The sequence below is a fragment of the Erythrolamprus reginae genome, chromosome 3, assembly GCF_031021105.1.
Source record: "Erythrolamprus reginae isolate rEryReg1 chromosome 3, rEryReg1.hap1, whole genome shotgun sequence".
Classification (NCBI taxonomy): Eukaryota; Metazoa; Chordata; class Lepidosauria; order Squamata; family Dipsadidae; genus Erythrolamprus; species Erythrolamprus reginae.
Genome location: NC_091952.1, coordinates 259,053,504 through 259,075,384, shown reverse-complemented (window position 1 = coordinate 259,075,384; position 21,881 = coordinate 259,053,504). Strand labels below are relative to the sequence as shown.

Sequence of the window (21,881 nt, the reverse complement as noted above, 5' to 3'; positions counted from 1 at the left end):
TGTCTCTGCTCAGAATACTCGCCATTAACAATAACTCTTTGATGTCTACGCTTCAGCCAGCTGCAAATCCACTGAACTATCCAGGGATTAAGTCCAATCTTCACTAATTTATCTATCAGTTCTTTATGTGGAACCATATCAAAGGCTTTGCTGAAGTCCAGATAGGCAATATCCACGGCACCACCTTGATCCAACACCTTTGTGACATAGTCAAAGAAATCAATGAGATTAGTCTGACGTGATTTGCCTTCAGTAAAGCCATGCTGATTTGGGTCCAATAAGTTATTGTTTTTTAGGTGCTGATTTATCCTCTTTTTGAGTAGAGTCTCCATCATTTTAACAATAACTGATGTCAAGCTAACTGGCCTGTAGTTACCAGCTTCTTCTCTACTGCCCTTCTTGTGGATAGGCACAACACTGGCCATTCTCCAATCCTCAGGGACATCTCCTGTTAACAGGGATTGGTTAAACAACTCAGTCAGGGGGGTAGCAATGACAGCTCTGAGTTAGAAACATAGAAACATAGAAGTCTGACGGCAGAAAAAGACCTCCTGGTCCATCTAGTCTGCCCTTATACTATTTTCTGTATTTTATCTTAGGATGGATATATGTTCATCCCAGGCATGTTTAAATTCAGTTACTGTGGATTTATCTACCACGTCTGCTGGAAGTTTGTTCCAAGGATCTACTACTCTTTCAGTAAAATAATATTTTCTCATGTTGCTTTTGATCTTTCCCCCAACTAACTTCAGATTGTGACCCCTTGTTCTTGTGTTCACTTTCCTATTAAAAACACTTCCCTCCTGAACCTTATTTAACCCTTTAATATATTTAAATGTTTCGATCATGTACCCCCTTTTCCTTCTGCCCTCCAGACTATACAGATTGAGTTCATTAAGTCTTTCCTGATACGTTTTATGCTTAAGACCTTCCACCATTCTTGTAGCCCGTCTTTGGACCCGTTCAATTTAAGAACTCTGGGGTGGATGCCATTTGGACCCATTGCCTTATTTATCTTTAATCGTTCAAGTTCTTCTAAGACATCGGCTTCTAAGATCACTGGAGCTGAATCCGTACAGCTGGAAGCAATGCTATATTCCTCTATAGTATTATTTTGTAAGGTGTCTTTTGAGAAAACTGAACAGAAGTAGCTATTGAAATGGTCAGCAATCTCCTTATTCCCATCAATGCATGTATTATTCCCAGTACTAAGCTTCGTGATGCTGCAGTTTTTCTTCTTCCTATCACTAATATATCTGAAGAAGGTTTTATCCCCCTTCTTTAAAGATTTGGCAAGTTCTTCCTCTTTTGAGGCTTTAGCAGCATATATTATCTGTTTCGCCTCCTTCTGTCTCATATTATACACCTCTCAATCAGCTATACTTCCAGACTCTTTATACCTCCTATAGGCAGCCTTTTTTTCATTGACTATAGCCCTTACATCATTGCTAAACCATAGCGGTTTCTTCTTCCTTTTACCTTTAGTTATTTGTCTTACATACAGTCCTGTGGCTTTTAAGATGGCCTTTTTTAATACAGTCCACTGGGTGCTCGCTCCTGCCATTTTATCCCTCCCCTTTAATTCATTATTTAAATATTCCCCCATTGCATTAAAATTTGTTTTTCTGAAATCCAATACTTTGGTTGCAGTATAGGATTGCTCACAATGAGTTTTTACATCAAACCACAAGCATAGGTGGTCACTGCAACCTAAATTTTCTCCCACCTTGACCTCTGAAACCCAATTCCCATTCGTAAAAACTAAATCTAGAATATTCTCCCCTCTAGTTGGTGTCTTAACCAGCTGTGCCAGAGCTGCTCCTGTAAAGGCCTCTACTATATTCTTAGTTTTGCATGTCAGGGCACTGGGGATATTCCAGTCAACATCAGGCATGTTGAAATCACCCATAACCACAATATCTCCCTTTACTGCCATTTGGGTAATTTCATCCACCATCTTGTTGTCATATTCCTCAGATTGCCCTGGAGGCCTATAGACCACCCCAATTCTAATGACAGAACCGTCTTTATTTTGCATGCAAACCGAGAGGGTCTCCAGATCTTTACATGTGTTTTGAATTAGTATTGTTTTTAGATTTTCCTTAACATAAATGGCTACTCCACCTCCCCTTCTCTCTATTCTATCCTTCCTGTACAGTGTATATCCTGGTATGGATATTTCCCATTCATTGAAGTCCTTAAACCATGTCTCAGTTATGGCAACCAGATCCAAATTATCTCTAGATATTAAGGTCATTAATTCACAGAGCTTGTTGCTCAAGCTTCGAGCATTCGTGCACATTACTCGAAGAACATTGTTTTCATTATTAGTTGACTTATTAACCATTGACTTATTCTTGCTGGTATCGGAGCCGAGAGCATCCGTGGGAATCAGCAACCTGCCCTCCTGTTACCCTACTGAGGTCGGAATCGATACACAACACACACAAACAATTCTGGGGCCACTGAAATAAAAAGGTCATTATCTGGAGGCCAGAGCCGACTGTCTTGCCCGCTTCTCCTCCTCCCGCCTAGGACCTCTGGCCACCACCGCCTCCCCTGCCTTCCCCAGCCCCAACCGCCCGGCTCTGCCCTCCACTCTCCTACCTGCTGTGCAGCCCGAATCATTCGGCGCGCCTCCTCCTTAATGCTGGGGTTATCTGGGGGTGGGGGCTGCACCAAAGTAGTCACTTCCGTCCCCCGGAAGCCAAAGACCATTGGCCAGCCCAGGTCCAGCTCTGGAACAGCCAGGTCAGAGTTCATGGGCCAGTAAGTGCCCGAGGAGCCGTCCGTGTCTGCCTCTGGCGGGCTGGAGTCCGTGCTGCCCCCTGCCTCCTGACAGGCGTACTGCGGCTTCTGCAGGTGCTGCGTGATGTGCTCGACCTCGGAGGGGCAGAGGAAGTCCGGGGCCGCCTCCTCCGCCAGGAACCGGTGGTAGCTCTCCTGACCTTCCTCCGCCAGCAGGTCCAGCGCCAGGCGGTAGTACTCCTTGTAGTGGGGTGGCAGGTAGTTGGGGTCCAGAGGGTTGTCCCCTTGGGAGGAGCTCTGCGACCGGCGAGCCATGATGGCTGAAGCCTCTGTGGGGGGGGAGGGAAAGGAGAGGCTGGTTGGTTGCATCAGTGCATCCCACCCCCCACCTGCCCCCACCAGAGGGCTGGGCCAAGCAGCATCCCTTCGTCTCCACCCGGTCCCCCTCCCCAGGGACTCTCCCACCCAGGAAGCCCACCGGCAAGAGGCTCCCTCTCTGGTTCTGGGGCAATTTCCGCCCCCCACCAACGCCCCCCACCAACGCCCATCCAGGTGCCTGAAGGGAGGCAGCTCCACCCGGTCCCCCTCCCCAGGGACTCCCCCACCCAGGAAGATCACCGACAAGAGGTTCCCTCTCTGGTTCTGGGGCAATTTCCGCCCCCCACCAACGCCCCCCACCAACGTCCATCCAGGTGCCTGAAGGGAGGCAGCTCCACCCGGTCCCCCTCCCCAGGGACTCCCCCACCCAGGAAGCCCACCGGCAAGAGGTTCCCTCTCTGGTTCTGGGGCAATTTCCGCCCCCCACCAACGCCCCCCACCAACGCCCATCCAGGTGCCTGAAGGGAGGCAGCTCCACCCGGTCCCCCTCCCCAGGGACTCTCCCACCCAGGAAGCCCACTGGCAAGAGGCTCCCTCTCTGGTTCTGGGGCAATTTACGCCCCCCCACCAACGCCCCCCACCAACGCCCATCCAGGTGGCTGAAGGGAGGCAGCTCCACCCGGTCCCCCTCCCCAGGGACTCTCCCACCCAGGAAGCCCACTGGCAAGAGGCTCCCTCTCTGGTTCTGGGGCAATTTCCGCCCCCCACCAACGCCCCCCACCAACGCCCATCCAGGTGGCTGAAGGGAGGCAGCTCCACCCGGTCCCCCTCCCCAGGGACTCTCCCACCCAGGAAGCCCACCGGCAAGAGGTTCCCTCTCTGGTTCTGGGGCAATTTCCGCCCCCCACCAACGCCCATCCAGGTGGCTGAAGGGAGGCAGCTCCACCCGGTCCCCCTCCCCAGGGACTCTCCCACCCAGGAAGCCCACCGGCAAGAGGTTCCCTCTCTGGTTCTGGGGCAATTTCCGCCCCCCACCAACGCCCATCCAGGTGGCTGAAGGGAGGCAGCTCCACCCGGTCCCCCTCCCCAGGGACTCTCCCACCCAGGAAGCCCACTGGCAAGAGGCTCCCTCTCTGGTTCTGGGGCAATTTCCGCCCCCCACCAACGCCCATCCAGGTGCCTGAAGGGAGGCAGCTCCAGCAGGAGCCCCCTCAGAGAGGGAGGAGTGGGACAGTTTAACAATTCTATTTAATCATTTAAAATAAAGAAATAAAGATTTTAATTTTGTCGTGTCCCTGCTTTTGCGTCCTTTCTTTAACGATTCCATTCCACCATTTCTTTTTCCGTTCTTGCCCTGGGGCAAGTCGTCCCAGCAGGGGGGCCAGGGGGAGCTCCCCCAAAGAGAGTTGGCTGCAGCAAATTGCCAGAGACCCCGAGTGGCCAGTTGTGCCCTTCGCACCTGCCTTTCTCTCTCTCCAGTTGCCGGTGGGCGCGTGGAGCAGCCAACCCACCCACCTGCCTGCTGAGGCCCCGGGGTGGCTCTCACCCCCCTGCGGCCCCCTCTTGCACTGGCTGAGCTCAGTGGGCATTCCAACTTTTGAGCCAGGCAATTTTGCTTCCTTTGTGGATCAAACCCTGGAAGCTCCAACTGCCCCAGGAGCTGCTGATCCAGTTCTACAGAGGAATCATTGAGCCTGTCATCTGCACCTCCATCACTGTCTGGTTCGGTTCTGCAACCCAACAGGACCGACACAGAACTTCAGAGGAGAATCAGAACTGCAGAACAAAACAATGGCTGCCAACCTGCCTCCCACTGAGGTCCGTGAACATATATACTGACCCCCCTCGCATCCTGGACACGAACTGTTTTGACTCCCACCCTCAAAATGTCGCTACAGAGCAGTGATGGCGAACCTTTTTTTCCTTGGGTGCCGAAAGTGTGTGCCCACACCTGCAATTCAATGCCTTGGGAGGGTGAAAACAGATTCCCCCACCCCCTCTGGAGGCTGGACATTGCTTGTTTCCCAGTAGGCTCGTGTTTCACCCTCCCCAGACTCCAGAGGCTTCCCTGGAGCCAAGGGAGGGCAAAAAATGCCCTCCCCCACCCCCCTCCCCCGGACATTCTCTGGAAGCCAAAAAATGTCCTCTCAGAGGCTTTGTATGCAGCTGAGCGAGGGCAACGGCTCGTGTGCCAGCAGTGCCATAGCTTCACCATCACTGCTATAAGCACTGCACATCAGAACAACTAGGCAGAAGAACAGATTATTCCCGAACGCCATCACTCTGCTAAACAAATAATCCCCTCAACACTGTCAAACTATTAATCTTCTCATGGTTCCCGTCAGCCGTCTCCTCCCACAAATGACTGTATGAATGTGACTTTGTGGCTTGTATCCTTACAATTTGTATTGACTGGTTCCTAATATTTCATTATTTATTTGTATTTAATGATTGTACCTTATGATTCTTGACAAGTGTCTCTTTTCTTTTATATACACCGAGAGCATCTGCACCAAAGACAAATTGGCCAATATAATAATTCTATTCTATTATTTTGTTCTTTTCTGTGCAGAGGAAGAATATTTATGGGTGAGTGTTGCCGGGAAGGCCTGAATTGGGATAGGCAGATTTATTTATTTATTTATTTATTTGATTTGTATGCCACCCCTCTCTGCGGACCAGGTGAAAATTGCCACTGAGCAAAGAGGGCATTGTGCGGTTTTTGCACCATGGGGATCTCTTAAGTTACTATTTTAAGAGACAAAGGAGGTTCAATTCCAGCAAGCCCCCAAATTGGGAGGCAGCAGGGAAACCCTGGGCAGAAGCAAAGACTGCTACAGCGCCATCTTGAGATAAAAGGAAATGGCAGCTGTCAATCAGGAAGTTGGAGGTGCAGGAGCCCCTCTGACCCTCCCCGCTCCCCATCCGTTTCTCAAGGCAGGGCCTGGCAACGGAGACTTTTCTTCGAATGTGGGGATGGAAACCCAGGACTCTCTTCTGATCAACAGCAGGACGGTGGGTGCTGCCCCCCTCCCCCCAACTCGGGGCTGTTCCTGGAGGGGGGGGGGACTCAGAAATCCCTCTGGGCTGAGCTGTGATTTGAGTGTTTATTCTGACTGCCAGGGGCTCCCTGTGCAAATCCTGTTTAATTAGCATAGGATTCGATCCATGTGATTCAATCCCAGCGACCGGTTAGGTCCCAAAGAGTGGTCTTCTCCGGGTCCCATCAACTAAACAATGCCGCTTGGCGGGACCCAGGGGAAGAGCCTTCTCTGTGGCGGCCCCGGCCCTCTGGAACGAACTCCCTCCAGAGATTAGAATTGCCTCCACCCTCCTTGCCTTTCGTAAGCTCCTTAAAACCCACCTCTGCCGCCAGGCATGGGGGAATTGAGATGCTCTTTCCCCCTGGGCCCTTTACAATTTCATGTATGGTATGTCTGTATGTATGTTTGGTTTTTTATATTAATGGGTTTTTAATCATTTTTAGTATTTATTGGATTATTATTGTACATTGTTTTATTATTGCTGTTAGCCGCCCCGAGTCTCCAGAGAGGGGCGGCATACAAATCCAATCAATCAACCAACCAACCAATCAATCAATCAATCAATGAATGTGTAAACACTGCACCACTAGGCCAGGTGTGCTGTGCGCCTGTCAGGAAACGTCGGTGCCAAAGGACACATCAGCCGCTCCCGGGTTGCACGGGCCACTTTGGGCAGACGACAGCGGCTGAGCACAAGTCAAGCCGGCCCTGCAGATCCTGGGAGACGGGAACCCCTGGCTGGGCAGCCTCCCATCTTACCACAGCTGCGGCACTTACCACAGGTGTGGCATGGGGTAGGTGCCAGAGGCCGCAGGGGAGTGACACACGGGAACGTCTCGGCGGTGCAGAGAAAGCGGGCGTGCCTCCTCACACGCCTAAAATGGGCAGACCAGGGAGGCTGGCAAAGAGCAACGTCAGAAGACCCGGGGGCTGCCCACCCCACCCCCACCCGCCTCCTGTTTGACCCACGAGCCTTTGGTGGAAGCTGGTTCGTCCACTGCTCTCTCTCTCTCTCTGGGAAATGATACTTTCCACTTCCCTCCCGCCAGTTTGAGGTTAAATCCCTGTGGTTGTCGATTCTTGCTGAATATGGTAAATAACGTCTTCTCGACCCTCATTTGCATCCTCAATATATTTAACGGTTTCAGTCCCGTCCCCTTCTGTCCTCCAGGCTGCACGTATTCAGCTTCTCCGACACCTCCTGGTATGTTTTGTCTGCGTCTCTGGGCTCGTCCAGTCTTGCCACTATCTTTTCTGAAGGTGTTTTTCCAGAACTGGACACACGGTATTGCAAAGGAGGTCTCACTAAAGCGCTACACAGCGAGGTGAGGGCCGCCTTCTCCTCCCTGCTGGGAGCCCCCTGGCGTGAGGATGCCTCCCAGAGGTCAGTTGGCCTTCCCAGCTCTCTGCCCAGTTTGGAGTGGCCTGCCGGGAGCCCCTCTTTCCCTTCTGTTGTATCCCCCGAGCCCTGCCGGAGGAGCCTTGTAGTTAGAAACCCTTGCCAAATCATTTTTCATCTTATGAATACCCCTGGGAATAACAATTCTATCACACACCTTTGTGTCTTTGTCAGCCTCATCTGCTTCTGAGAAGACTGAGCACAAGCGTTTGTTTAGGAGGTTTATGGTAGCCGTGGAATCCTCCCCAAGCTCCACGTTTGTTAAATTCAGCTCTCTTAAAGTCTAGCACATTAGCTTGAATTTGTTCTATTGCTTGTATCTGCTGAATTCTATGTTGAGTTCCAATATGACACAGTCACACACACACACAGACAGACAGACTTCTCCCAATTTCAACCCTTTCGGTTATTTTATCCCTGTTAGTAAGATTTAAGCTCAGTATAGCTGACCCTCTAGCGACCTTCTCCTCCTTTTGGGACACAAAGTTGTCTGCTGTGTTTGTCATGAGCCTGTTTGATCTCCCACTAAGTGCAGAGTTTGATGTCAGGAGAGTTTGTTTATTTATTTATTTATTTGAGTTGGAAGGGACCTTGCAGGTCATCTAGTCCAACCCCCGAAAAGCAGGAGTCCCTACACCATTCCAGACAAATGTCCATCCAATCTCCCCCTGTAGGTCACAAGTGTTGGAGCTCTCACCACCTCCATTGGCAAGCTGTTCCACTGGTTGATCGCTGTCACCATCACAAAGTTTCTCCTCACTTCCAGGTTGAAACTCTCCTTGGTCAGTTTCCCTCCTTTACGCCTCACTTGGCTTTCCGGTGCCATAGAGAACAGTCTGTCCTCTGGGGTGTTCGCTACTCCCACCAGCTGGGTAGTAGAAGGCTTGGTAGTAGAAGGCTTGGCTGCCTAGCTAGAGGTAGAACAAGCAGGAAGAGGGATTGTGATCCCACTGTATAGAGCACTGGTAAGACCACATTTGGAATAATCCTGTGTCCAGTTCTGGAGACCTCACCTACAAAAAGAGATGGATCAACTTGAACGGGTCCAAAGACAGGCTACAAGAATGGTGGAAGGTCTTAAGCATAAAACGTATCAGGAAAGACTTAATGAACTCAATCTGTAGAGTCTGGAGGACAGAAGGAAAAGAAGGGGGGGCAATATCGAAACATTTAAATGTGTTAAAGGGTTAAATAAGGTTCAGGCGGGAAGTGTTTTTAATAGGAAAGTGAACACAAGAACAAGGGGACACAATCTGAGGTTAGTTGGGGGAAAGATCAGAAGTAACGTGAAAAAATATTATTTGACTGAAAGGATAGTAGATGCTTGGAACAAACTTCCAGCAGACGTGGTTGGTAAATCCACAGTAACTGAATTAAAACATGCCTGGGATAAACATAGATCCATCCTAAGATAAAATACAGGTAATAGTATAAGGGCAGACGAGATGGACCAGGAGGTCTTTTTCTGCCGTCAATCTTCTATGTTTCTATCCTATCATCTACAAACTTGGTTAGTTCTCCTGCTATTCCCTCATCTTGGTCATTTATGAAGATATTAAAGAGTAGTGGGCCTAGGATGGAACCTTGTTGTACCCCAATGCTTACTTCTCTCCATGTGGACCTGGATCGATTGAGGGCTACTCGCTGGGTACGTTTGTTCAGCCAGTTGTTAATCCATCTGGTTGTGTAGCTGTCTATTCCATTTTTTTCTAGCTTATGCATAGCAATAGCATTTAGACTTATATACCGCTTCTTGGTGCTTTTACAGCCCCCTCTACGCGGTTGACAGAATCAGCCTCTTGCCCCCAAACAATCTGGGTCCTCATTTGACCCACCTGGGAAGGATGAAAGGCCGAGTCAACCTGGAGCCGGTGGTGAGATTTGAACTGCTGAACTACAGCTAGCAGTTAGCTGAAGTAGCCTGCAGTGCTGCACTCTAACCACTGCGTTGCCCTGGCTCTTAATGAAGAAGTCGGTTGTGCTCTACTTTGTCAAATACTTTGCTGAAGTCCAGGTCTATTGTGTTCATTGGGTTTCGCTGGTCTACGAATTTGGTTGCAGTGTTGGAGAATGAAGTGAGGTTGGTTTGGCATAACGTATTCTTGACAAATCTGTGTTGGCTGTTGGTTATTACTTGGTGATGGGAGATCTACCTTTTAATTGATTGTTCCCATATTTTCCCAGGTATTGATGTTAGGCTGATTATAGGTGGAGACCACATCAGCTCTTTCCCAGTCCCCAAGTAGTTCCCCTATGTCCCAGGATTTGTGGATGATAGGATGAGTGGTTCTTTTAGAACTCTGGGGTGTAGTCCATCTGGTCCTGGTGCTTTGTATTTGCAGTATATTTGCCGTATCTGCAAGTATATAGGTGTTGCACTAACAGAGGAATAGAATCAAGATCATGTGCTGTATTAGTATCAGTTTAAAACCACACCTGGAATCCTGCATCCAGTTTTGGTCGCCATATTATAAAAAGGATGTTGGGACTCTGGAAAGAGTGCAGAAAAGAGGAAGAAAGATAATTAGGGGATCGGAAGCTAAAACATATGAAGAATGGTGGCAGGAACTGAGGTTGTCTAGTTCAATGTAAAGGCCGATTAGAGGGTGAAATGACAGCAGCGTTGGAGGGGCTGCCGCAAAGAAGAGAGAGAGGAGGCTCAGCCTGTTTTCCAAAGCACCGTAACGCAAGACAAAAAACAGTGGATGGAAGTTAATTGAGGAAAGAAGCAGCCGAGAACGAAGGAGAAATTTCCTCACAGTGAGAACAAGGAACCAGTGGGACAGAAGTTGCCTCCTGGGGGCTCCGTTCGGGGAGGCCTTCAGAAAGAGAGTGGACAGCCCCTGGTCTGGAATGGTGCAGGGGCTCCTGCCTGTGCAGAGGTCACTAGGAGGCCCCCAAGGTCCCTTCCAACTTTGTTCTTCTGTTGCGCATCCGTTGATGGCCAGAATATCCAGGAATTCTCTGGAGTTTTTGGACTTGGCTTGGGAGTTTCCAAGTTGAGATCATGGCTCCGTCTGTCCTGACGTTGTGGAGCGAAAGAGTTTCCATCCTGTCTTCTGACCGCTTGTTGGGGTCCACGGAGGAGTTCTGGCTGCTGCTTCAACGCAGTGACTGTTGTGGTCTTTATGACACTGAGTGGCAGAGGACTCCTGATGTTCTTCTTTTGGGGCTGCTGGGTATTTTGCTTTACTTGGGATGTTCTGGAAGGTTGTAGCTGGTTTCCGTGCTGAGTCCATGGGATTGTAATTGGTGGTTTCTGATGTGTGGCAGGGTCACCATTTCGGCCACCTTCGTTGCTTGTGCTCAGGCACTCTTTGGTCGGAAGCTGCCTGGAGAGCCGTTGTGTCACGAGGTGTGTAGATGATCTGTTTCCTTTTCCTGCTGTTCAGGGTTGCTGCAAGGTGTTTGTGCTTGTTTAAATAGAGTTCTTCCTTAATGCTTGTGTGTTGGTGTGTTTCTGTTAAGCTCCAGACCAAAATTTCATAGCAATCTCTTCCTATTATCACTTTATCATAAATGTACTGATTCAACGTTGGAGAATTTACATTGGTCCATAACCATAGCCATTGCTCTGCTATACTGCTCAAAAAAAATAAAGAGGGCACTCAAAGAACCCACCCTAGATCTGAATGAATGAAGTATTCTCACGGAATCCTTTGTTCTGTACACAGTTGAATGTGCTGACAACAAAATGAAATTGATTGTCCATCAGTGTTGCTTCCTAAGTGGACAGTTGGATTTCACAGAAGTTTGATCCCTTTATTTTTTTGAGCAGTATATTTTAACCCATAAAATTAATTAATATCTTTTCACATCAGTGATAAGTTATACATCAAAATGTATATAAATGGCCACACCTTTAGTTTCCGTCAAAGCGTCTGTGAGATAAACATGTCCCACCCAATTCTTCATTAGCAGAGATTTATCCCGTAAATAATACTTGCTCTTAAAGATTCCAAATATGCTAAGATTACATTTTTAGATTCTTACAATTAAACTAACTCCATCCATAAATTGTACTTTGGCACACTTCTCAACAATTTCCCAATTGATTTTATGACCTGTAGCATTAGCAAATATATAATAATATTTTATATTTAACTATTATGTTCTGGTATTGTTCACAGATACAGAATCTCCATATTCAAACATCGTTTAATTACATATAGAATCTGTATTTAAAAGAGAAAAAAATCTGCACAAAAATATAAGCAAGTAACATTATTAAGGAAAACCCCCAACACAGAGAATGGGGAAATGTATATATTTAGGTAAACAGAAGAAAAAGAATGAAAGGACTTGACAATGGTCGAAAGGAAACGGCCTGCAATCTCCCCTCTCTAAAGATCACAAGACGGTTTCAAGCACTGAAATAAAAGGGATTCGGTTGCTGTCGCCCAGGCTGGAGAAGGAGCCACAGAAGGCCACGTTGAAGGCCACACAGGGCAGCGTGGAGCCCCTTCGTCTATTTATTTTACTTTTCCAATTTGTAGGCCGCCCAACCCCCGAAGGACTCCCCCCTGAAACTCTCTCCTCCTGCAACAGCCCCCCCCAGGACTGGCCAAGCCCCCCAGCGATGCTCCAGGCTGCTCACAGGGAAGGGCCAAGGATCCTCTTCTGGGGAAGGGCCGGAGGAGATAATTCACCTGGGAAAAGTGCAGGACTAAAAGTGGAAACAGGACCTCAGCCATCTACTCAATGAACAGCAGTTACGGCCCCATTTGTGTTTTGTTTTTTTAAATCCAAGCTCCAGATGTCCACTACATAACAAGGATGACCCTGGTGGCTTTGGCCCTTCTCAAGCTCAGCACTTACTGGGCTGCCCCTCCGTTTCCAGGCCGGCCTGGCCCAGTATCCCCAGGCAGCCACTGTGGCCCCGGGTGGCCCCCGCCTGCCCCCCCCCCGTGCAGCACACCCACACTTCCTGCCCCAGCCCGCCCGGGAGGGCCTGTCGCTGCCTGCTTCTGCCTCAGCAGCCCTCTTCTTCCCAGCCTGCCTGCCTCGCCCGGCTGAACCGGCTCGCCCGCTTCAGCCGCACCCAGCAAAGAGGCCCGCGGAAGCAGCCAAGGAGAAGCCTCCTCTTCCTCCTCCTCCTCCCCTGGCCGGACTCCAGCACCAAAGCCAGAGGGCAGCTGCGCGCCCTCCCGCAAGGGGGCTCCTGGGAGTGGGTGCGAGGAAGGGCTCTGCCAGGCTCCACGTGGGGGCTGCCTGAGAACTGCAGAGATCTGCGGAATTAGCAGGAGTGGGGGGCTCCCCAAAACTCCCAAGCCCCCCCCCCGTCTCCTGCCTTGGGTGGGCTGTGCAGGAACAGGGGCTGACGACAGCCTCTCCCCTCCGCCTGGTCAGCATCGGGGCCACTCGTCCCGCTCTCCCAGGGCCTTGGAAGCAGGGCAGAGCTGCCAACATTCAGCCCCAGGGTTGAAAGCTCCCCCTCCCCCTCTTCTCCTGGGAAACCCTCTGGCTGCCTCTCCCACAGCGCACACCCAAGCCGGGCTCCATTTTGTAGATGGTGTCAGTCCATAGGTCAACCCAGCAGGAGAGTTAACTCAGAACCCAGCGGAAGTTTCCCCAGATGGCATCCAAGCACCAGGCCGGCTCCCTGCCGCGGACTTTCCAGCGGGCTCCCTGAGGTCAGCCCGGCAAGTGGCGCTGGGACTCGCTCCAAGGCCAGAGAGAGGCACCCAGCACTCCCTTGGCAGGCGCGCTTCGCTTCACGAGGCTCCACCAGCGGCTTGCCTGTTGCAGCACGTCCTTCCTGGCTGCTGCCGGCAGAGCGAGCGCTGCGAACGCATGGACGGGGAAGGGGGGGAGAGAAGCAGCCGCTCCCCTGGACCGCCGGCCATCTGCATGGGGCGCTCAGGCCACTCCGGGTCAGCGCCCTCCAGCCGGCCACACCGGGCGGACCAGGAAGCCGGGTCCTGACTCCTGGGGCGCTCGCCCACCGCCCGGCCGAGTTCAGGGGCTTCTGCCCGCCGGCCCCTCCCCGCCCACTTCCGAACTCCGCCAGGCACCACGCTCGCCCAAGTCCCAGCCTCGCCCCCGGCGCCCTCCGGGGTCGTCCGCGCCCAAGGCTCCCTGCCGCGGGAGGAGGGGGATTGGCCAGCCGGACGCGAGGCGAGGCGCTGCGCGGGGGAGGAGCGACCCTATTCGGCTGCCCCTCGATCTAGGCTTGCGAACGCACCCTTACCTTCCTGGGGACTCGGGCCGGCCGGCGGCTGCTCCTGCTAGACAGGTGGCGGGCTGGCCGCTGCTGCTGCTGCCGCCGCGCTGCGAGGCTGTGGGGTTGGCCAGCGCTCGACGGGATCGTCCCCACCTACCCGCGGCGCTCCCGGCGCCTGATTCACCTCGGAGCGAGTGCGAAGCTCCGCCCAGGGCAGCCACGGGGGGGGGGAGGGGGGGAGCGCAGCGGAGCGAACTCGGTCGGCCGGCGGCGAGAAAGCCGGAAGGCGCTCCCGTTCGCTCTCAACATTCCTGGCGCGCCTCCGCCTCCCCCGCCCAGCCCGGCCCACGGCAGCGTCGCGGAGCCCGGCGGCCGCGAAAGTCCACCGGCAGAAGTGGGGGGGGGGGTGTCCTGTCCCGGCGCCCAGCCGGTGGGCGCTCCGAAAGACGGCCGCCCGGACCCTCGCCGCCCCCGACAGAGGCCGAAGGCAGGCGGACGGGGGTCCGGCGGGCGGGCGAGGGGAGCGTGGTGAGGCGCCCCCCCCCTCCGCCCCGCTGTTCGGCGGGCTCCGCGGTCACGACTCCCGGGGCGGCCCGGTGCCGGTGGCGGGAGGCCCCTCCGGAGAGGCAATTGCGCCTGCGGGCTCGGCCACCGGGGGCTGAGAGCAGGGCGGCCTCGGCGGGTTTGCTCGGGGGAGAGGCGGGACAGCCGTAAGGCCCAGCTGGAAGTCTGGGCGGAGGCCCGGCCGCGGCTCCTCCCTTCGCCTTCCTGTCGCACCTGGACTGGCGCGGCAGGCGAGCGGCTCGGAGTCTTCTGACCCGACGGCGGTGGCGCCGGTCTCCCAGTCACCCCGCTTCGTGGTGGTCCGTTTCTATGGCGAGCGAGCCGGATTTCTGAATCCAAGCATGGAGTCACGCGATTGGAAGGGTCCCTAAAGGTCTTCTGGTGACTATGGCAGGAGTCCTCCGTCTTTCTTCTAACTTTCATTGTAGATTTAGCCTCGGACCTCTCACCATCTCCGTCTCTCTCCTCCACCGGTTTTCCCCCCCAGTTCTTCAGCCTTTTTCTGACAGTGTTGCAATCAGGACCAGTTGTATTTGGGCCAGAAACTCACTATCTCCTCCAGCTGTTTATCAGAGCCATCGGCCTGGATTTTAAAGGGTCAAGGGTTAGGTTTGTGCTGCAGGCACACGCTCCACTGCCAATTCTCACTCCAGTTCTGTTTCAACGTGTGTCCTGCCGCAGTAAATAAAGACCTGTTGTCCTGAAGCCACTTCTGTCCGCTTCATCCATTCACCATATCCAACACTGGCAACGAAGGTGGGATTGGAAGTCAGATAGGCCAGAAAAGAGCTGACAACCTCTCAATCCAGCCTGGGACAGTAAGTCTTCGACAAGCGGCCTTTCTAAAGCCCCAATTCAGGCAACGTGATGACACACACCCTGCCGAGTCACTGGGACACCTACACAACTCACTTTGAATGATTCATGGAAGCAAACGGCCTCCTTGGGCTACCAGACAACCGTAAACGAGGTGTGGCACAGAAGTATTTGAGAGGGCCCAGGCACCCACCAAACAGATGCCGGTTCTGACGGTCACCTAGTCCACCCTACAGGCAATGCTCAAGACCCAATTTGTCCTGAAACCCTCCAAATTGGTGTGGTGGCATGCCTTCAATCCGCAGAACCAGAAGGAGGGGGACTCCATTAATGAATATGTTGCTGCACTGGTCAAGGCTGCTGCCCATTGTGAGTTCCACGATCTAGACGAGGCCAGGGCAGCCGAAGCATCTACTAGGTTGAGTGAGGCACCACAGCAGCCAAGCAACCTGAAAGACCCACAAGAGATAGTTGGTGTGCATCTCGAGCATTCGGCACAAGACTTCTCACCTGGCAGCAATGTGGAGTTTTGCCGCCTTTGAGGCAAAAAGCACAAACGCACCCGATGACAGACTTCCACCATGTGCCAGCTGCGGAGGGCACCATCACCACACCAACTGCCAGTAATGTGAGGCCATCTGTCAATGATGCAACCATCGTGGTCATCTAGCAAAACCCTGCTGTACCAAGCTGCCTTCACCACAGGCAACACAAGCACCAGGCAAGCCTGGGGATGCCGAGCAGCCTCAACACAGTGGTTCGCAGCCACGAAGGAGAACCGACTGGGCCAGCGCGACTGAGGTCTGGCAGACAACAATCCGATAAGCAACCCCGCCACACCAAAAGGAGCTGTGAGTCGCCATCATAGAAACATAGAAGTCTAACGGCAGAAAAAGACCTCATGGTCCATCTAGTCTGCCCTTATACTATTTTCTGTATTTTATCTTAGGATGGATATATGTTTATCCCAGGCATGTTTAAATTCAGTTACTGTGGATTTATCTACCACGTCTGCTGGAAGTTTGTTCCAAGGATCTACTACTCTTTCAGTAAAATAATATTTTCTCATGTTGCTTTTGATCTTTCCCCCAACTAACTTCAGATTGTGTCCCCTTGTTCTTGTGTTCACTTTCCTATTAAAAACACTTCCCTCCTGGACCTTATTTAACCCTTTAATATATTTAAATGTTTCGATCATGTCCCCCCTTTTCCTTCTGTCCTCCAGACTATACAGATTGAGTTCATTAAGTCTTTCCTGATACATTTTATGCTTAAGACCTTCCACCATTCTTGTAGCCCGTCTTTGGACCCGTTCAATTTTGTCAATATCTTTTTGTAGGTGAGGTCTCCAGAACTGAACACAGTATTCCAAATGTGGTCTCACCAGCATTCTATATAGCGGGATCACAATCTCCCTCTTCCTGCTTGTTATACCTCTAGCTATGCAGCCAAGCATCCTACTTGATTTTCCTACCGCCTGACCACACTGCTCACCCATTTTGAGACTGTCAGAAATCACTACCCCTAAATCCTTTTCTTTTGAAGTATTTGCTAACACAGAACTGCCAATACAATACTCAGATTGAGGATTCCTTTTCCCCAAGTGCATTATTTTACATTTGGAAACATTAAACTGCAGTTTCCATTGCTTTGACCATTTATCTAGTAAAGCTAAATCATTTACCATATTACAGACGCCTCCAGGAATATCAACCCTATTGCACACTTTAGAGTCATTGGCAAATAGGCAAACCTTCCCTACCAAACTTTCCCCTATGTCACTCACAAACATATTAAAAAGAATAGGACCCAGAACAGACCCTTGTGGCACACCGCTTGTAACCTGACTCTGCTCAGAATACTCGCCATTAACAATACCTCTTTGATGTCTATGCTTCAGCCAGCTGCAAATCCATTGAACTATCCAGGGATTAAGTCCAATCTTCACTAATTTATCTATCAGCTCTTTATGTGGAACCGTATCAAAGGCTTTGCTGAAGTCCAGGTCGGCAATATCCACGGCACCACCTTCATCCAACACCTTTGTGACATAGTCAAAGAAATCAATGAGATTAGTCTGACATGATTTGCCTTCAGTAAAGCCATGCTGATTTGGGTCCAATAAGTTATTGTTTTTTAGGTGCTGATTTATCCTCTTTTTGAGTAGAGTCTCCATCATTTTAACTACAACTTATGTGAAACTAACTGGCCTGTAGTTACCAGCTTCTTCTCTACTGCCCTTCTTGTGGATAGGCACAACACTGGCCATTCTCCAATCCTCAGGAATTTCTCCTGTTAACAAGGATTGGTTAAAAAAATCAGTCAGGGGGGTAGTAATGACAGATCTGAGTTCTTTAAGAACTCTGTGGTGGATGCCATCTGGACCCATTGCCTTATTTATCTTTAATCGATCAAGTTCTTCTAAGACATCGGCTTCTAAGATCACTGGAGCTGAATCCGTACAGCTGGAAGCAATGATATATCCCTCTATAGTATTATTTTGTAAGGTGTCTTTTGAGAAAACTGAACAGAAGTAGCTATTGAAATGGTCAGCGATCTCCTTATTCCCATTAATGCATGTTTTATTCCCGGTACTAAGCTTCGTGATGCCACAGTTTTTCTTCTTCTTATCACTAATATATCTGAAGAAGGTTTTATCCCCCTTCTTTACAGATTTGGCAATTTCTTCCTCTTTTGAGGCTTTAGCAGCATATATTATCTGTTTCGCCTCCTTCTGTCTCATTTTATACACCTCCCTATCAGCTATACTTCCAGACTCTTTATACCTCCTATAGGCAGCCTTTTTTTCATTGACTATAGCCCTTACATCATTGCTAAACCATAGCGGTTTCTTCTTCCTTTTACCTTTAGTTATTTGCCTTACATACAGTACAGTGGCTTTTAAGATGGCCTTTTTTAATACAGTCCACTGGGTGCTCGCTCCTGCCATTTTATCCCTCCCCTTTAATTCATTATCTAAATATTCCCCCATTGCATTAAAATTTGTTTTTCTGAAATCCAATACTTTGGTTGCATTATAGGATTGCTCACAATGAGTTTTTACATCAAACCACAAACATAGATGGTCACTGCAACCTAAATTTTCTCCCACCTTGACATCTGAAACCCAATTCCCATTCGTAAAAACTAAATCTAGAATATTCTACCCTCTAGTTGATGTCTTAACCAGCTGTGTCAGAGCTGCTCCTGTAAAGGCCTCTACTATATTCTTACTTTTGCATGTATGGGCACTGGGGATATTCCAGTCAACATCAGGCATGTTAAAATCACCCATAACCACAATATCTCCCTTTACTGCCATTTGGGTAATTTCATCCACCATCTTGTTGTCATATTCCTCAGATTGCCCTGGAGGCCTATAGACCACCCCAATTCTAATGACAGAACCGTCTTTATTTTGCATGCAAACCCAGAGGGTCTCCAGATCTTTACACGTATTTTGAATTAGTGTTGTTTTTAGACTTTCTTTAACATAAATGGCTACTCCACCTCCCCTTCTCTCTATTCTATCCTTCCTATACAGTGTATATCCTGGTATACAGTGTATATCCTGCACAAGAGGTCACCACGCAGCGTGGAGATCGGCACAGGGTCACTTCTCACCATCCTATCCTGGGCCAAACTGAACAAGCAATCCCAAGGATCCAGAAGTGTACCGTGTCCCTTTCCCAAGAGAGACAGTCCAGTATTAGAGTATTTCCTCGTCCAATCACATTGAGGACTGAGCCTGTCAATCAAAATAGCATGATATACATATCCGGCCACGATGTAATATCTCCAGTTTGAGACGAAGCCGGAAAGACAAGACTCGACGTGGAAGATTCCTGGGAAGAAAGAAAGAAAGAAAGAAAGAAAGAACTCACACCGAGGATATGATAAATGATACACCGACTGCAAAAAATCCCCTGGTGTTTCATTGAATAAAAACGCAGAACTAAAATGAACATGGAACAATAAGAGTAGCATAATTCCTCATAACAACCAAGGGTGGGACTGAAGGCTGACTCCGACTTACCAGAAGGGGCCTTCAGGCAATGACCGTTGAGACAGCCTTCAGACAGGGACATAGCAAAGCTAGTATAAAGTCCCTAGGATGGGGAAGTGTGTATCCCGCTGGACCTCTAGGTGTGATTGTCCCACCTGTTGCAGAACCTGGCGACCAAATGCCGAATCTGCTGAAGTAAAGGTGCCAATCTGTAATGACAAATAAATTGAGTTGGGGAGGCCCAGGTAGCTGCAGATCTAGGGAGGCCTGGGTGGACCACGCTGCTGAAGAGCAGGAGTTGTGGTGACTTTTGCTGAATGTTTGCTGGTTTTGCAAAGTTGCCCTCTGCTCATTCTGCACCCTCCTCCTCGGGGGTTTCAGCTCAGCATGGGTGCCTTGTCTTTTTTTCATATTTATTTAGCATGTTGTTTTGTTGATTGATTGACTGTGTGCCTGTTTTTTATATATACTGTTTTTTATAAGATTATTAATTTAAATTGGAACTGGATGGGTGGGCATTGGATTTGGTATTGTGTACTGTACTGTTTTTTATTATTGTTGTGAGCCGCCCCGAGTTTGCGGAGAGGGGCGGCATATAAATCCAATAAACCTAAACCTAATAAACCTAAACAGGATTATAAAGCTTCCAAACTCAATTGTCTTTCTGGTTTACTCTCAAATATTGCAGAAATTGTACTCCAGCTTTCATTCAGGCTACTTAGAATAAGGAGGTTTTTCTGGCAGGAAAAGTTATTCCTCTTTGCTCTAATTCCAAAAATAGAGGCTGCATATTTGCTAAATGCTCCTCCATTGAATCTCCTGGCTGCAGAGAAGCTCTGAATAGCTTTCTTGATAGTTGTACTTCTTTCTTTCTTTCTTTCTTTCTTTCTTTCTCATTCATTCATTCATTCGATTGATTTTTATGCCGCCCTTCTCCTTAGACTCAGGGCGGCTTACAACATGTTAGCAATAGCACTTTTAAAAAAAACACAGAGCCAGCCTATTGCTCCCCCATTGCCCCCCCCCATTGCCCCCCCCTACACACACACAATGCAGGTCCTCATTTGACCCACCTCGGAAGGATGGAAGGCTGAGTCAACTTTGAGCCGGTGATGAGATTTGAACCGCTGATCTACAGTCAGCTTCAGTGGCCTGCAGTACTGCACGCCACCTGCTGCGCCACCCTGGCTCTTACATGCAGAAACGTTAACATGGGCTGCTCTCAATCTCTGCCAAACGTCTTTTGCAGTTTTCAGATTTGCTGCTGCCATAAATTGCTCATTTTGGAAACTCAAAATAATATATGCCATTGCCTTGTCGTGGTTTTTAATTCTTCTTCAGGATTGAACTGCCTTTAAGTTCAATAGGAGCCAATAGTAGTAAAATTCCTTCTGGAGGAGAGGTAATTACAAAAATCTTGGACTGTGAAGAGATGAATAGATTGACAATGAAAATTAAAAACAAGGAAGATACAGAATATTATAATGAATGGGTGAAATTTTATGATTGGATGGAAAATGAGTATGTATAGAAGTTAGAATGATTAAAGGGGAAGAAAATGAGAATAAAAGGTGATACTCAAGTGACAAAATTTGATTCTGGGGAGGCAGCCTTGGAAAAGCAGTATGTACCTAGGACAGTGATGGCGAACCCATGGCCCGGATGCCACAGGTGGCCCGTGGAGCCATATCTGCTGGCATGCAAGCCGTTGCCCTAGCTCAGCTCCAACGTGCATGTGTGTGCCGGCCGGCTGAATTTTGGCTTGCACAGAGGCTCCGGGAGGGATGTTTTTGGCTTTCAGGGAACCTCCCGGAGGGTGGAGCAGCATGTTTTTACCTCTCCCGGCTCCAGGGAAGCCTTTGGAGGTTGGAGAGAGCGACACACGAGTCTACTGGACCCACCAGAAGTTGGGAAACAGGCCCTTTCCGGCCTCCAGAGGGCATCCTGTTTGCGCCCTCCCCAGGCTCTGAATTCTGGGTGTGGGCACTTGCTCCTGTGCACGCTCTTTTGGCACCCGAGGAAGAAAAGGTTCGTTTGCCAAGTTTAGAAGGGGACACAAGTCCAGAAGGGGAGGGGTCTCTGGCACCAACCCCCTCCGGAGATCCGCACTGGCCCCACCCTCCGGAAAGCCTTGGAAACCTGGCTTTGCCGGCAGGCCTGGAGGGGGCCGTGAGCAATGACAGACCAAAAGTGCAAATGTTTTTACTAGGGGATTTTATGTTGTTTTTATGTGATTTTATTTTTACTGATTGCACGCTGCCCAGAACCCGAAAGGAGTTGGGCGGCTCACAAATCTAATCAATTCAATTAAATTAAGGGACACTGGTAAATAAAAGATGATGGGCATATGTCATCCGTCTGTTAAATATAAGGTGAATGATGGTTAGAATCCCTCGGGTCCAGAGGGAGGAAGAGGAAGGAGAAAGAGGGGGAAGGGAGTGCAAGGAAAGGAGGAAAAACAGACAGAAAAATAGTATAAATAGGTGCAAAAATAGGATATTGTTTTATAATAGATTGGATGGAAATGTACAACTATGTATGTTCTGATGAAATACGCACAGACGTGGAAATTGTGGAGGGGAACAAAATGGATCCTCACGCAGGAGGCACAAAACTCTGCCCAAAGGTTTATTCCGCGGAGGGAGGGACGTTTTAGGGGCGAGTGAAGGAAGCCGCTGTGAACACTGGAAGGAGAGAGTCTACAAGGGGGGGGGAGGCCCAGGTTGGTGCAAAGATCTGGCAGAGGCCTCGGGAGCAGGACAAAAGGCCCCTTGTGGGGTACGTGGAGGGGAACGTGGGGCGTCCAGGAGGCCAGGATGTCCG

At 49.9% G+C, this 21,881-nt stretch overlaps 1 protein-coding gene and 1 long non-coding RNA gene across 3 annotated transcripts in view; both read right to left on the bottom strand.

Annotated features, from left to right (window-relative positions):
* Nucleotides 1-14,385, bottom strand: part of FAM83H (family with sequence similarity 83 member H) — a 35,276-nt gene extending 20,891 nt beyond the window's left edge. Inside the window, exons 1-2 of one of the 2 annotated variants that reach the window (XR_011558770.1) lie at nucleotides 13,700-14,385; nucleotides 2,608-3,077 (exon numbers count right to left, since the gene is read on the bottom strand). Coding sequence is in view for 1 of the 2 variants with exons in the window: in XM_070748501.1 (XP_070604602.1) it covers nucleotides 2,608-3,063 (456 nt within the window). In the remaining variant the exon portion in view is untranslated. The remainder of the gene's footprint in view (nucleotides 1-2,607; nucleotides 3,078-13,699) is intronic. The other variant, XM_070748501.1, reaches the window with a different exon arrangement.
* Nucleotides 14,386-18,498: 4,113 nt separating this feature from the next.
* Nucleotides 18,499-20,895, bottom strand: LOC139165303 (uncharacterized). Its single transcript, XR_011558771.1, has 3 exons — nucleotides 20,132-20,895; nucleotides 19,089-19,267; nucleotides 18,499-18,897 (listed from the first exon to the last, which is right to left on the bottom strand). It is a non-coding gene; the product is annotated as an uncharacterized lncRNA (long non-coding RNA).
* Nucleotides 20,896-21,881: the final 986 nt, after the last annotated feature.